General features: G+C 47.5%; 1 protein-coding gene across 1 annotated transcript; it reads left to right on the forward strand.

Moving 5' to 3' along the window:
- Nucleotides 1-8,462: 8,462 nt before the first annotated feature.
- Nucleotides 8,463-10,961, forward strand: CKAP4 (cytoskeleton-associated protein 4). Its single transcript, XM_005861663.2, has one exon. It carries the CDS (start codon nt 8,573-8,575, stop codon nt 9,815-9,817), a length of 1,245 nt encoding a protein of 414 aa, XP_005861725.1. The 5' UTR covers nt 8,463-8,572; the 3' UTR covers nt 9,818-10,961.
- Nucleotides 10,962-13,291: the final 2,330 nt, after the last annotated feature.

Consider the following 13,291-nt stretch of genomic DNA (forward strand, 5'->3'; position numbering starts at 1 on the left):
ACCCGCTTTGTTAATGGCTGCGGAGGAATCGGCCCCGAGGGATGGACCGCCGCGAGGGTGGGCCCAGGCCTGTCACTGGACATGAGCGGTGACCTGTAAGGAAGCGGGCAGGCTCGGGGGAGCCCATTCTTTCTGGGTCAGGAGCCGCTGAATGGGCAGAGCTGTCTGGAGAGGAGGTTGGAAGGGAAGCCAGCGCATCCCTGGAAGCCTCTGGCAAGGCCGCAAGCACCTCAGCTCTCCCAGTGGGGGACACCTGAGCCGGTTTCTCATAGGTCCGGAGCCTGGGGAAGGAAGACCTAGGAGTCTTATTCACTTATACGAAGTTCAAATGAAAGACTGCGTATCTATGGGCCCCGTTGTCCTTTATGGGACCCATGTGCCCAGGTGGGCCTTTGAAGCGGCACACTCCAGCTGGAGAGGAAAGGCAAGGCCAAGCTAGTAGGTCATTATTATTGGGGAATAATACCGCCCAGGTGGTGTTTAGGAGGCTTACTCACTTGTAATCTAATCCTCGGAGCAACCCTGGGAAGGAGGTGGGACTGGCAGTTTTTTGACTCCCATTTTTCAGACCAGAAAACTGAGGGTTAGAGCGATTAAGGGAATCGATCAAGACCCCAGCTAGCAAGTGGCAGGCTGCACGAGAATGTCCAGTCCAGTGCCCGCTTCAGGGTCCACAGGGGCCTATTTCAGGTGTGTGGATGGACCCAAGTTTTAACACAGAGTTGCTTAGCCTTCCACCCTTCTGTGTGTTTCTCACACCAAGTGCAAGACCCTCAAATCTCATTCCTCCTCCTCCTCCGACCTCCACCAATGTCATTGCTCAATGGAAGTCGGTTGCCTGATTGAAATAAAAAATCCCGCCACCACTTAGGAGGCTGACACTGCTGCCTCCTTTTCCCAGCATGCTGCCTGGCCTGCTGAGCTCCTCTCCACTTTTGTGGAGTATGCAGGAGTGGGAATTTCCCCCTCAAGACGGGCAGAGCAACTGGAATGAGTCAGCCTGCTCCGTGCTGCAGGCCAGGGGAGGTGACTTTTTTTGAATTAAGTAGGCAGTGCTGCTTTGCCTATCCGGAATGTGAAATCATTCCTAAAAAATAGAACTGCTGTTGGAGTATAATCACCAGGCTCCCATTTTCGTCCTTATCATCCACCCACTTACTAACCAATCATAATATTTATTGAAGTCTGATAGTCATATGGCTTCACGTAGGCCCCGCGGAGGATATGAAGCGGAAAAGACACAAATCATTTGTGAAGCTGCACATAAGTAGGTTTGTATCAGGAGAAACGGGGGAACTGTCCAGAAGAGAGAGGGTGTGGAGTTTGCCTCGGCCTGTATCATGGTGGTCAGGGTAGGGTCAGTGGAGGTCTAGTAACTGTTGAGAAAAGGCATGAAGAATACACAGGCAGGGGACAGTCTTGAGCATGTTTGAGGGACAGCAGGTGGCTACCCTGCTTACAGTAGAGTAATGGGAAGCTGTGAGAGGGGTGATTGAAATTGAGGCCCAGATGGGGGAGGTCATGAATCTAGGTTGAAGAAATTGGGCTTTCTTCTCTTCACTTCCTCCCTGTCCCTCTTATTCCCTCTTTTCTGGTTCCTGCGCCTTCTCGTCACTGCTGTGTAGATTCCTTTCCTTTCTGGGGTTCAGCTGGGGTTCAGTTTTCCCATCTACACAGCGAGAGGAGGGTCCCATCTAGATTTTTAAGAATCCACCCATCTGTAAAGTATTGAAATAGTGATCACTATTTAGTGACTTTTCTTTCTTTATATACTAACTAGAGGCCCGGTGCACGAATTCGTGCGCTGGTGGGGTCACTCTGCCTGGCTGGCGATTGGGCTGATCAGGGCCAGTCAGCCGCAGGAGGGACCACAGGAGGTTGGCTGTGGGAATGCACTGACCACCAGGGGGCAGCTCCTGCATTGAGCGTCTGCCCCCTGGTGGTCAGTGCATCATCATAGTAACGGGTCATAACGGTCAGGTCGCTTAGGCTTTTATATATATAGATTTAGGAGCATAATCAAGCTATTATTTAATGCATCATATTTATTTTGCACTCATCTCTTTAACAACAACCCCCAAGGGATAAGTACGGTTGACCCTGAACAGCATGGTTTGAACTGCACAGGCCCACTTATATGTGGATTTTTCAATATGTACATACAGTACTGTATGATTTTCTTAATAACATTTTATTTCTCTAGCTTAACTTATTGGAAGAATACAGTATATTATATATAGAATGCATGCAAAATACATGTTAATTGACTATGTTAATGATAAAGCTTCTGGTCAACAGGCTATTAGTAGTTTGATTTTGGGGAGTCAAAAGGTATATGTGGATTTTTGACTGCAGGGGTGTTGGCACCACTAACTCCTACATTGCTCAAGGGTCAGCTGTACTGTGATCCCCCTTTGCAGATGAGAAAAGTGAGACACAAGTAACTTTGCATAGCTACACAGCTAGTAAATGGCAGGGCTAGGTTTCAAATCACAGTTGTCTCCCAGACACTGTTTTTTTTAAATATTTTTTAAAATTTATTTCAGAGAGGAAGGGAGAGGGATAGAGATAGAAACATCAATGATGAGAGGGAATCATTGATTGGCTGCTTCCTGCATGCCTCCTACTGGGGATCGAGCCCGAAACCCAAGCATGTGCCCTTGATTAGAATCGAACCCAGGACCTTTCAGTTCATGGGCCAGCGTTCTATCCACTGAGCCAAACCAGCTAGGGCTAGAACACTTTTTAAAAAAATACATTTTTATTGAATTCAGAGAGGAAGGGAGAGGGAGAGATAGAAACATCAGTGATGAGAGAGAATCATTGATCAGCTGCCTCCTGCACACCCCACACTGGGGATCAAGCCCTAAACCCAGGCATGTGCCCTGACAGGGATAGAACCATGACCTCCTGGTTCATAGGTCGACACTGAACCACACTGGCTGGGTATCCTGGAACACTCTCAACCACTCATCTGTTCATTTTGTTATCTTTCCTATGCCTGGCCTGGTACGCAGTAATGCTCAATTTATGCTTACTCCATTGACATGTAACTCAGAACAGGCCCAGAATAGTATTAGGATTTGCCACAGTGTGTGGTCCCTTCTGTGTGCAACTCTGGGTAGACAGTAAGTTATTTTGGATTGAGTAGTGGGTCTTCTGACAACCTAAGTTTGAACCTTTTTATAACTCAATATGAGGCTTGGTTGGGGCTGAGGTTTGGATCTCGGCAGGGACATATACGTACAGTGTTATTATTCATAATTAGTATTCACTATTATTATTCATAGTATTATACCTACAGTGTTTTTCATAATTAGTATTCACATATTAAGACCGGGCATTCTCTTAAGTGCTTCTCAGCCACCCTCTGACGCAAGTGCCACGTATTAGTTCACAGAGGGGCCAGCTGAGCCTAGAGTGGTTGTTATGGTTCAGGGTCACACACAGACCCTGAGTGGTGGAGCTGAAGGTCCTGGGGTGCCCTGGCAGATCCAGGGTGGCCTAAAGTGGTGGAAGGAGTCAGCTTAGGCCTAGTGGGTGGGGGTGGTTTGATGAGACCACTTATTTGTAGAAGAGTGAGTTCTCTGGTCGTATTTCTTTGTTTTCCCATTTTGACCAGGAGTCAGGGCTTCAGGGTTAGGCAGCATCTCCAGGCACTCGTGCACTTGAACACACCTCTGCCCAAGCATATTGCATAGAGGTTAAGAGCTCGGGCTCTGAAGTCCCACCTTCAGGGATTTTGATCCTCAGCTCTACCTCTTTTCCGGCTCCTCACTCGTAAAATGATCAATGGGAGCCACAAACTCATCTATCTATATAAAAGCCTAAGCGATCATTGCAACCGAACAGGCTGTGTGGGGCAACCCGGCCGGCAGGTCGCCCGCAGGGGGGTTAGTGAGGGGCGACCAAACGACCGAGCAGCAGGCTGCATGGGGAGACCAGGCCGGCAGGGGGGTTAGTGAGGGGCAACCAAACTACCGAGCAGCAGGCTGTGTGGGGTGACCAGGCCGACAGGAAGGTGAGTGGTTAGGAGCCAGCAGTCTAGGTCTATGAGAGGGATGCCGGCAGTCAGACATCCCCCTAGGGGTCCTGGATTGGAGAGGGTGCAGGCTGGGCTGAGGGGACCCTCCCCCTTCCCCCGTGCATGAATTTTGTGCACCGGGCCTCTAGTGAGATTATAATGAGGATGGAATGAGATGATGTCTCTGAAGTACTTTGCATAATCATTGTATACAGTAAGCACTCTGCTGAAGAACAGTCACCACTATCCCCCTTCCCTAGGCTGTGAGCTCCTTGAGGGCAGGGATCCTGTCTTAACTGTTATTTTATCTTTGACGTCTTGTCCAGTACCCACCACTTAGTGGCACTCCACCTATACTGGGGGAACAGATGCATCCATCACATATCTATATATATAAAAGGCTAATATGCTAAGTGTCCGTCTGGGTAATGACGTCACATAGCAATGCCTGGCTTCCTCTCCCTAGCGATGACTTAGCCTCCTTGCAATTTCTTCAGCCCAGGAACACGACTTACTTCATAGCCAGGTGGAAACATTTCACGCTTTAACCAAATGTCTGTGAAGCCCTTTCCCATACCTCATCTCATTTGATTCTTACAGAAGTCCTGGAGTAGGTAGATAGGAGACTCGGTGGAATCCTATTTTCTTTTCATTAGCCGGAAAATGGAGATTTAGGAAGTTTAGAAACTTGACCCAACTGAAAAGAAATAAATGGTGGACCTTGAAAATGACTTCAGGTTTTCTCACTGTGCAGAATATAGTCAAACACTGCTGCAGTTAACTATTTTACCCTTTGTTCTCCCTGCGTGATCTACAATAATAATCTGCTTCATGTTGATATTTACTGCTGTGTTGCTGACAATTACCTGAAAGAGAAGTTGGGGTGCTTCACTGGGCTGGAAAAAGTTTAGCTACATCAGAAAGCAGGTCTAATTAAGCAAGTTTATTCTATGTCTATAAAAGGCTAAGTTGCATGCACAATACATATAAAGCTCTCGCTGGCGCCAATCGCATGCATGTTGTTTCCATCTGTCATTGTCGATTGTGAATTTGGTTGACACTTCTATTATAGAGAAAGGGCAAATAGCGATATTAAAATATCTCTTCAAATTAATTTCCTTTTAATATGCATGAATTCATGCACCCGACCGCTAGTTAATTATAACAAGGGTTTTGCATGTAAAAATGAACAACCAACAGCCTCAGTAGGGCAGCACTTTCTGTGTTCTTTCCGTAATGTTAAGGGTTGGTTTGTTTGGTTTCATTCATAATTTCTGATCTAGTCCCCTCCCCAGACATTTGTAAAGAGCCAGCCCAGGGTGACATTCAGGGATCAGAGAGGAAATGGACCAGCTTGGTCCTCATTAGATTTTGCTCTGTTAATTCATTTATTCTTTGATTCATTCAGAAAACATTGGCGAACACCTGCATGTTGCAGGTACTGCTCTCACACCTCTATTCTGAGTGCTCTGCTTAGAACAGGCAAGTACTGTGATTACATAACCTAGTTTTAGAGGTGAGTTCTCTCCACTGTCCTTAATGATTCAGGTTATATTTGGTTGGGCAGGAAAATTGTCTAATATCCTAGAGTCCCTGAGAACCTTAGTCTAATTTATCTTAAAATCACAGACTGGTGGAAGCCGGAAGGGACTTGAGAAACCTGTTTGCTAATAGACAAGGAGCTTGGGACTTGGGAAGCGAGTGTGACTTATTTGTGCCCACAGAGCTTGTGATTGGTGGGGCTGGAACTAGAGCCGAGGTGTCCTGTTCCCATTCCTGTAGTGTTTTCCCTTTGGCATTGGGCTAAGGATGGTCTAGGAATCTCCAGGCTTCTGGGCTACTTCAGAAGAAAGATTAAACAATAATGAAGATGCCACTTACCAATTGTTGGTCATTCACTATGTGTTAGGCACAGTTGTGAAGCACTTTACATAGATTAACTCACAAGACAACGCTGAATTGGGTACTATTTTTGTTTCCAACCTGCAGCTGAGGAAACCAAGGTCACACACAGATCCTGAGTGGTGGAGAGGAAGGTCCTGGGGTGCCCTGACCCCAGGTTAAGTTACTTGCCCACAAGCACACAGGAAGTGTAAAAGCTGGGCTATGAACATAGGCAGTCTGGTTCTAGAGCCCACACTATTTCATTTTTTAACCTTTTATCACGGGAATGTTGAAGCATAAACAAAAGAAGAGATCAATATAATGAATCCCAATTTCAGTAATTATCATTTTTTTCTATTGTTTCATTCCATCGCCACCCCTTCTCCACTCAGCTTGATGCTGAAGCACTCTACTCCACCGCCCTGTTGGGTGCCCACCTGGTTTCTGTTGGTCTCCTGGTTTCTGTTGGTTCCCAGTTTTGGAAAATGGCCCAGGTCTTCTGAATGGTTACAGCCTGGGCAGAGAAGCTGGCCTGCCCTTACCCAGAAGATTCACTGCACAAGTGGGTGCAGAGCTTCAGAAAATGTTGCCAGTTGGTTCTAGGCCAGTGGTTGGCAAACCACAGCTCGCGAGCCACATGCGGCTCTTTGGCCCCTTGAGTGTGGCTCTTCCACAAAATACCACGTGCGGGCGCGTACAGTGCGATTGAAACTTGGTGGCCCATGCGCAGAAGTAGGTATTTTGTGGAAGAGCCACACTCAAGGGGCCAAAGAGCCGCATGTGGCTCACGAGCCCCAGTTTGCTGACCACTGTTCTAGGCCCTCTGAAGGGCCCCGTGTTGCCCTGACAGACCTGTGGATAGTGAACTAGGAACTAATTATAAAATTAATCCCTGACTGACACACCCAAAGTATTTTTAGGATTTATTTCTAACATTTAAGAGTTTCTTTTCCTCTTTTTTTCCTTGTTTCTTTCGACAAAACATAGTCTATTATACCTAACAAAGTTAACAAATATTCTTTATTATCTTCTAATACCCAGTTCATAATGAGATTTCCCCGATTCTCTAAAAAATGTCTCTTTTACAGTTGGTTTGTTTGAATCAGGATCCATTTATGTCCGCACATTACATTTGATTGATAAATCTTAAATTTCTTTTAACCTGTAATAGTCTCCTGTCTTTCTCCCTTTTAAAATGCCATTTAAAATGCCACTTACTTGTTGAAGATCCTGGTTATTTGTCCTGTGGAATTTTCCACTTCGTGGATTTGGCTGATTGCTTCCTCCTGGCATATTTCTCACTAGTATGTTTTTTTGTGAATTGGTGACTAACCAATTCAAAAAAATTAGAGACTTGATAGATTCAGGTTCTTTTTCCTGTTGTGTGTGTGTAAGAAAGCGTTCTATGTGGCCCCGTGTACCACATTCGGATAAAGCCCGGGCCATTAATCATCATCTGTCAGCCTCTCAGTGCATTAAACCAGCTCCCTGGGGTAGTTCCGAGGTCAGACCTTGTTTAGGGTGGAATTTATTTAAAATGAATGTGTAATGGCAAACGGGATCATAATGTGTTCACTAAGCCAGAGAATGCTAAAGGATCATCGGGTCCACCGCTCCCATGTTGCAGGTAAGGACGATGACTTGTGCAGGGCCACACAGCTAAAAGTGGTGACAGAGGCCCGGGCCCTTGTCTCTTGCCTCCCAGCCCAGTGTCTCCCACGTGCCTCAGCTATTTTTCTCTGAAAATTTGTGAGACTCTTCCTCTTGCAAAAGCTAGAAACTCGGCTCAAAGAGCAGTGGGTGGGGAGAGATTCCTTCAGGTATAGCTGCATCCGGGAATTCAGATTGTATCTTCAGACCTTGATCTTGTTATCTTGTTTCTCACTTCTGCTTCTCTCTGTGCTGGCTTGATTCTTAGATCCGCATTCTGCATTCTTCCTGTGCTAGTCTGCGTAGCCCAGCTCCAGGCTCCCTCATTCTGTAGCTAGCAATCAGGTATAGAAAGTGGCTTTCTTTCTGAGTAGGTTTAAAGGAAGTTCTGGAATTGACTTGTTGGCCTGCTTTAGGCCATATGCCCATCCCTGGGCTAATCACTGTGGCTCCAATTTGGGGGGAAGGTGGATGGAGAGTGCTGATTGGCTAAGCCTGTGTTATAAACCATCCCTGGAGCACTTGAGGGGGTGGCCCTTAGATTGGTCCCCCAAACCACATAGATCAGGGGTCCTCAAACTACGGCCCGCGGGCCACCACCAAATACAAATATTGTATTTGTTCCCGTTTTGTTTTTTTTACTTCAAAATAAGATATGTGCAGTGTGCATAGGAATTTATTCATAGTTTTTTTTTTAAACTATAGTCCGGCCCTCCAACAGTCTGAGGGACAGTGAACTGGCCCCCTGTTTAAAAAGTTTGAGGACCCCTGACATAGATTGTATGTGGAAGGATGGTTCTCCAAAGGAAAATTGTGGTGCCATTCTAGAGGAGGAGGGACTTGGAAGCTGGGCAGACAACAAGAAATGAGCTGTGTTGCATAACACTCATCGGCTCTTCTTAGCAGTTAACATCTGGACTTTGGTTACAGGTGCAGTCTCTGCAAGCCACGTTGGGGACTTTTGAGTCCTTCTTGAGAACCTTCCAACATAAGCAAGAGCTCGCGGAGAAAGTCATGAAGCAAGGGGAGAGCGAGATCAACCGGATCAGCGAAGTTCTGCAAAAGCTCCAGAACGAGATTCTCAAGGACCTCTCGGACGGCATCCACGTGGTGAAGGATGCCCGGGAGCGGGACTTCACGTCCCTCGAGAACACGGTGGAGGAGAGGCTGACGGAGCTCACCAAGTCCATCAACGACAACATCGCCATCTTCACTGAGGTCCAGAAGAGGAGCCAGAAGGAGATCAACGACGTGAAGGCGAAGGTTGCCTCTCTGGAACACTCCGAGGGGGATAGGCAGGAGTTGAAAGCCTTGAAGGAAGTCGTGAAGGGCATACAAACCTCTCTGAAGTCCAAAGACAAGGACCTGGAGGCCCTGAGAAGCACCCTTCAGACCATGGAGTCGGATGTCTACACCGAGGTCAAGGAGCTGGTGAGCCTCAAACAGGAGCAGCAGAAGTTCAAGGAGGCGGCCGATTCGGAGCACCTGACCCTGCAGGCCCTCACGGAGAAGGTCCTCCGGTCGGAGGAGGCCACCGCCCGCCTCCCTGAGGAGGTCAGGAGACTCGCGGAGGAGCTGCGCCAGCTGAAGGCCCAGTCCCTCGAGCCGGAAGAAGATGGGGTCTTCAAAAACTCCGACGCCCTAGACGCGCTCCAGAGAAAGAGCCAGGGCTTGGACGCCCGGCTGCAGACTGTGGAAGACGGGGTCCAGGCCGTGCAGATGGCCTCCGCGCGGCAGAGCGAGAGCCTGGAGTCCCTGCTGGCCAAGAGCGAGGAGTGCGAGCAGCGCCTGGCCGCCCTGCAGCAGCGCCTGGACGGCCTGGACTCCTCGGAGGAGGCGGACAAGGGCGGCCTGGCCAGCACGGTGAGGAGCCTGGGGGAGGCCCAGCTCTCGCTCTACAGCGACGTGGAGGAGCTGAAGAGAAGCGTGGGCGAGCTCCCCAGCGCCGTGGACACGCTCCAGAAGGTGCAGGAGCAAGTCCACACGCTGCTGGGTCAGGACCAAGCCCAGGCGGCCCGCTTGCCGCCGGAGGACTTCCTGGACAGGCTGTCTTCTCTGGACCACCTCAAATCCTCCGTCAGCCAGGTGGAGGCGGACTTGAAGATGCTCAGGACTGCCGTGGACAGCTTGGTGGCCTACTCAGTGAAAATCGAAACCAACGAGAACAACCTGGAATCGGCCAAGGGCCTGCTCGATGACCTGAGGAATGACCTGGACAGGTTGTTTGTGCAAGTCGAAAAAATTCATGAAAAGGTCTAAATGAATTGTGTGTGCAGGGCGCGGTTGAAAGTCCAATTTCTCATGACCAAAAAAAAAAAAAAAAAAAGGTGTTATTTTCTCCCGTGCGCCCCTCCCCCTCACGTTCTTGTCTCCTCTTAAAGAGCAGGGGACACCACTTGGGACACCACAGCATTTTGTATTTCTGTGCCCGGTTAATTTATTTACAGTCGTTACCACACAACACTGGTTTCTCAAGTGTTCAGCTTCTGCTTGGTTTCCTGAAGGCCCAGCGGCCGGCAGGCGGAGGTGCCGGGCAGCAGGGATGTCTCTGGTGTCAGAGCGTGGGGATGGTTTCCCTGAGGATTAACAGAAGCAGATTAACGCTAACCTCCAAAAAGCCTGCCTGGCGGGCAGATTTGAAGTGAAGAAAGTGGGGGAAGGGGCATTTTTCTCTCTGATTGTCTTTAAGGAAAATTCATTTTACTTTTTTTATACTTCTGGAAGAAGTAAGTGTTCAGGAGATGTCACTCACTCTTTGTCTTCCACTTTAAACTGGTTAGAATTCATAAATGTCGGCTCCGAATCGGGACGGGGAGAGCCCCTCGTTTTTCAACCGAGAAGCAGCAGCTGCAAACTGGCCTCCCGTGGTGAGGGTGTCTTTTTCCTCTCCCTTTCCTCTCCCGAGTCCTCTCCTGATCTCAAAGGTAACTATGCAAAGAATCCAGACGGTTCTGAATGTGAAGGCACAACACCCCACAGAGTCCCCTGTGGCCGACCTGTGCCACCTCTTGGTAGGGTCCCCCCAAAATGCATAGATTTATAATCCCTGCAAGGGGAGTCCTTGGATTCTTGCAGGAAATGTGTGATGGGGGCTGTCCACAAAGGCCTGGGCTGTCTCCCTGGAGAGTGGAGGCCGCGTCTTTTTATTTTACCCCCGTGTCTGGGAAGAGGTCTGCTGACCCCATCCGTCAGCGAGGAGCGTGTGCATTTGCTGTAGTTGTTGGCTGTTTCCCTCCCGTTCGGGCTGAACTGTTCTTTAATGGCTGTCTTGCCTTTCGAAAAAGAGGAAAAAAGAAAGAAAAGAAAACGATAAAAAAAGGTTTGTTTAGTTTACTGTGAAATGAACTGTATGGCTTATTTACAGTATTTTTAATTCTTAATAAACACTTGAGCTTTGTTACTTTTCCTGAGTGGTTGCTTTCAGAGAATTTAGTAATTAGGATGTCTTTTACGAATGTGCAGCATTGAGGATTAGAAAGGTAAGTTTTCAGTTTTCAGACTTTTTTTTTTAAATTCTGAAATCAGGATGGCCTCACTCTTAGGCCTGGAACTTTCGATTGACATGGCTCTTGTTAGCTATTTGAATCTTCTGGAAGCTTTAAAAATGCCCAGGCCTGCCCTCAGGCATTTGGGATGAAGAGGTTATAAAGAGGGCTGGCAGTAGGATTTTAAAGGCACCCCAGATGGTTCTAATGTGCAGCCAGGTTTGAGAACCAGGGTCTCAGACCATCTGGCAACCTCCGGCCCCAGTACAAACCTGGGCATGTTTCCTTTACTTCCCACGTTGCCTCTACCTCCTACCTAATACAGGGGTGTATTGAGTACCTGGGTGCCAGCTTTGTGCTAAGCACTCCATAGGCCTCTGTTTCTGCTAATATTTCCTGGAGGTAGGCATTATCGTTTTCCACTTAACAGAGGGCAGCAGGCTGAGAAGCAACATGCAAGATCATTAGCTAGGACAGTGATGGCGAACCTATGACATGCGTGTCAGAGGTGACACGCGAACTCTTTTTTGGTTGATTTTTCTTTGTTAAATGGCATTAAAATATATAAAACAAATATCAAAAATATAAGTCTTTGTTTTACTATGGTTGCAAATATCAAAAAATTTCTGTATATGACACGGCACCAGAGTTAAGTTAGGGTTTTTCAAAATGCTGACACGCCGAGCTCAAAAGGTTTGCCATCACTGAGCTAGGAAATGGCAGGGCCAAGATTTGAACCCAGTCCCTCTAAACCAGCAGTTCTCAACCTGTAGGTCGCCAACCTGTGGGTTGTGACCCCTTTGGGGGTCGAACAACCCTTTCACAGGGGTCGCCTAAGACCATCAGAAAACACATATATAATTACCTATTGTTTTTGCGATTAAACGCTATGCTTTAATTATGTTCAATTTGTAACAATGAAAATACATCCTGCATATCAGATATTTACATTATGATTCATAACAGTAGCAAAATTACAGTTATGAAGTAGCAATGAAAATAATTTTATGGTTGGGGGTCACCACAACATGAGGAACTGTATTAAAGGATCGTGGCATTAGGAAGGTTGAGAACCACTGCTCTAAACCATGACAACATCCTTCACCTAACAACACCAGCGCAGGGCCGCACTGACCTGTGTGCACCTGCTGTGCTGGCTCAGAGCCTGAGGCAGCAGAAGCTCCTCTCCCTCCCCACCCCCCATCCCCTACCCCAGGGAGCGGAGGTGGGCCAGGACCTGAGTGCATATGTAGCTTCATGCCCTCATCTCTGAGCTTCCTGTCAATCATTCTAGGTGCCAGAGGCATCATCTCTAAGGCCCCACACCTCTGAGCATGATGTTCCCAAAGCAGTTTGCAAATCAGGACAGGCCCTTTATAGGTGTTAGAAGTCATTTGCATTTTTATTTTAAAGTCTAAGAGTTGATAAGTATATGCTATAATAACTAGTTTTGCCCTCATTTGGGGAGGGGATGAGCAACATAAACTTCTATACTCCCAAGAAAGTTAAATTGAGTTCTTTCTCAGGTTGGTTGGTTGCATCAGGCACATTCTTGCTCTTCCGTCATGTCTATAATCCTAAACTTTAGTAGTTTAATAGATCCCTATTTAATATAGTAGAAAATATCTACAAGGGTCAGAGAAATGAACAAGTGATGAAAATAAAAGGAATGCATTGTGAATTTACATATTCCTGATGGTAGGGCAATTGGAGTTCCATCTTATCCCAAATAGTAATCACAATTCAGTCTCATTCATGTGTCTTCTCATTCAACAAACATTTATTGAGCCCATAGCCAGATGTTTGCTAAGCATTGACTGAATGCAAGATGTGTGTGACAGGATCCTTGTCCTCCAAGGGCCTACATTCCAGTGGGATGACAGTAGTTGTCATATGGAATTTCACGTGCCATAGCCAGGTACAGTAGGGCACAGAGGAGGGAGTGGCCAGTTCTGCCAGGGTTGGGCTGGGGGTGGTTAGAACAGGTTGCAAAGGGCTGAGGGATGTCCCTTGGAATGCCTCCATGAGGGGAAAACCTTCAGGAAACACGGTTACCCTGCTGTGTGTGTGTAACCTCACCTGAGGATATTTTTCCATTGATTTTTAGAGAGAGGGAAAGAGAAATATTTATGTGAGAGAAACACATCGATCGATTGGTTGCCTCCTACATGAGCCCTGACCAGGGCCCAGGCAGGGGAGGAGCCTGCAACCGAGGTATGTGCCCTTGACCGGAATCAAACCCAGGACC

This window comes from Myotis brandtii, unplaced genomic scaffold (assembly GCF_000412655.1).
Source record: "Myotis brandtii unplaced genomic scaffold, ASM41265v1 scaffold155, whole genome shotgun sequence".
Classification (NCBI taxonomy): Eukaryota; Metazoa; Chordata; class Mammalia; order Chiroptera; family Vespertilionidae; genus Myotis; species Myotis brandtii.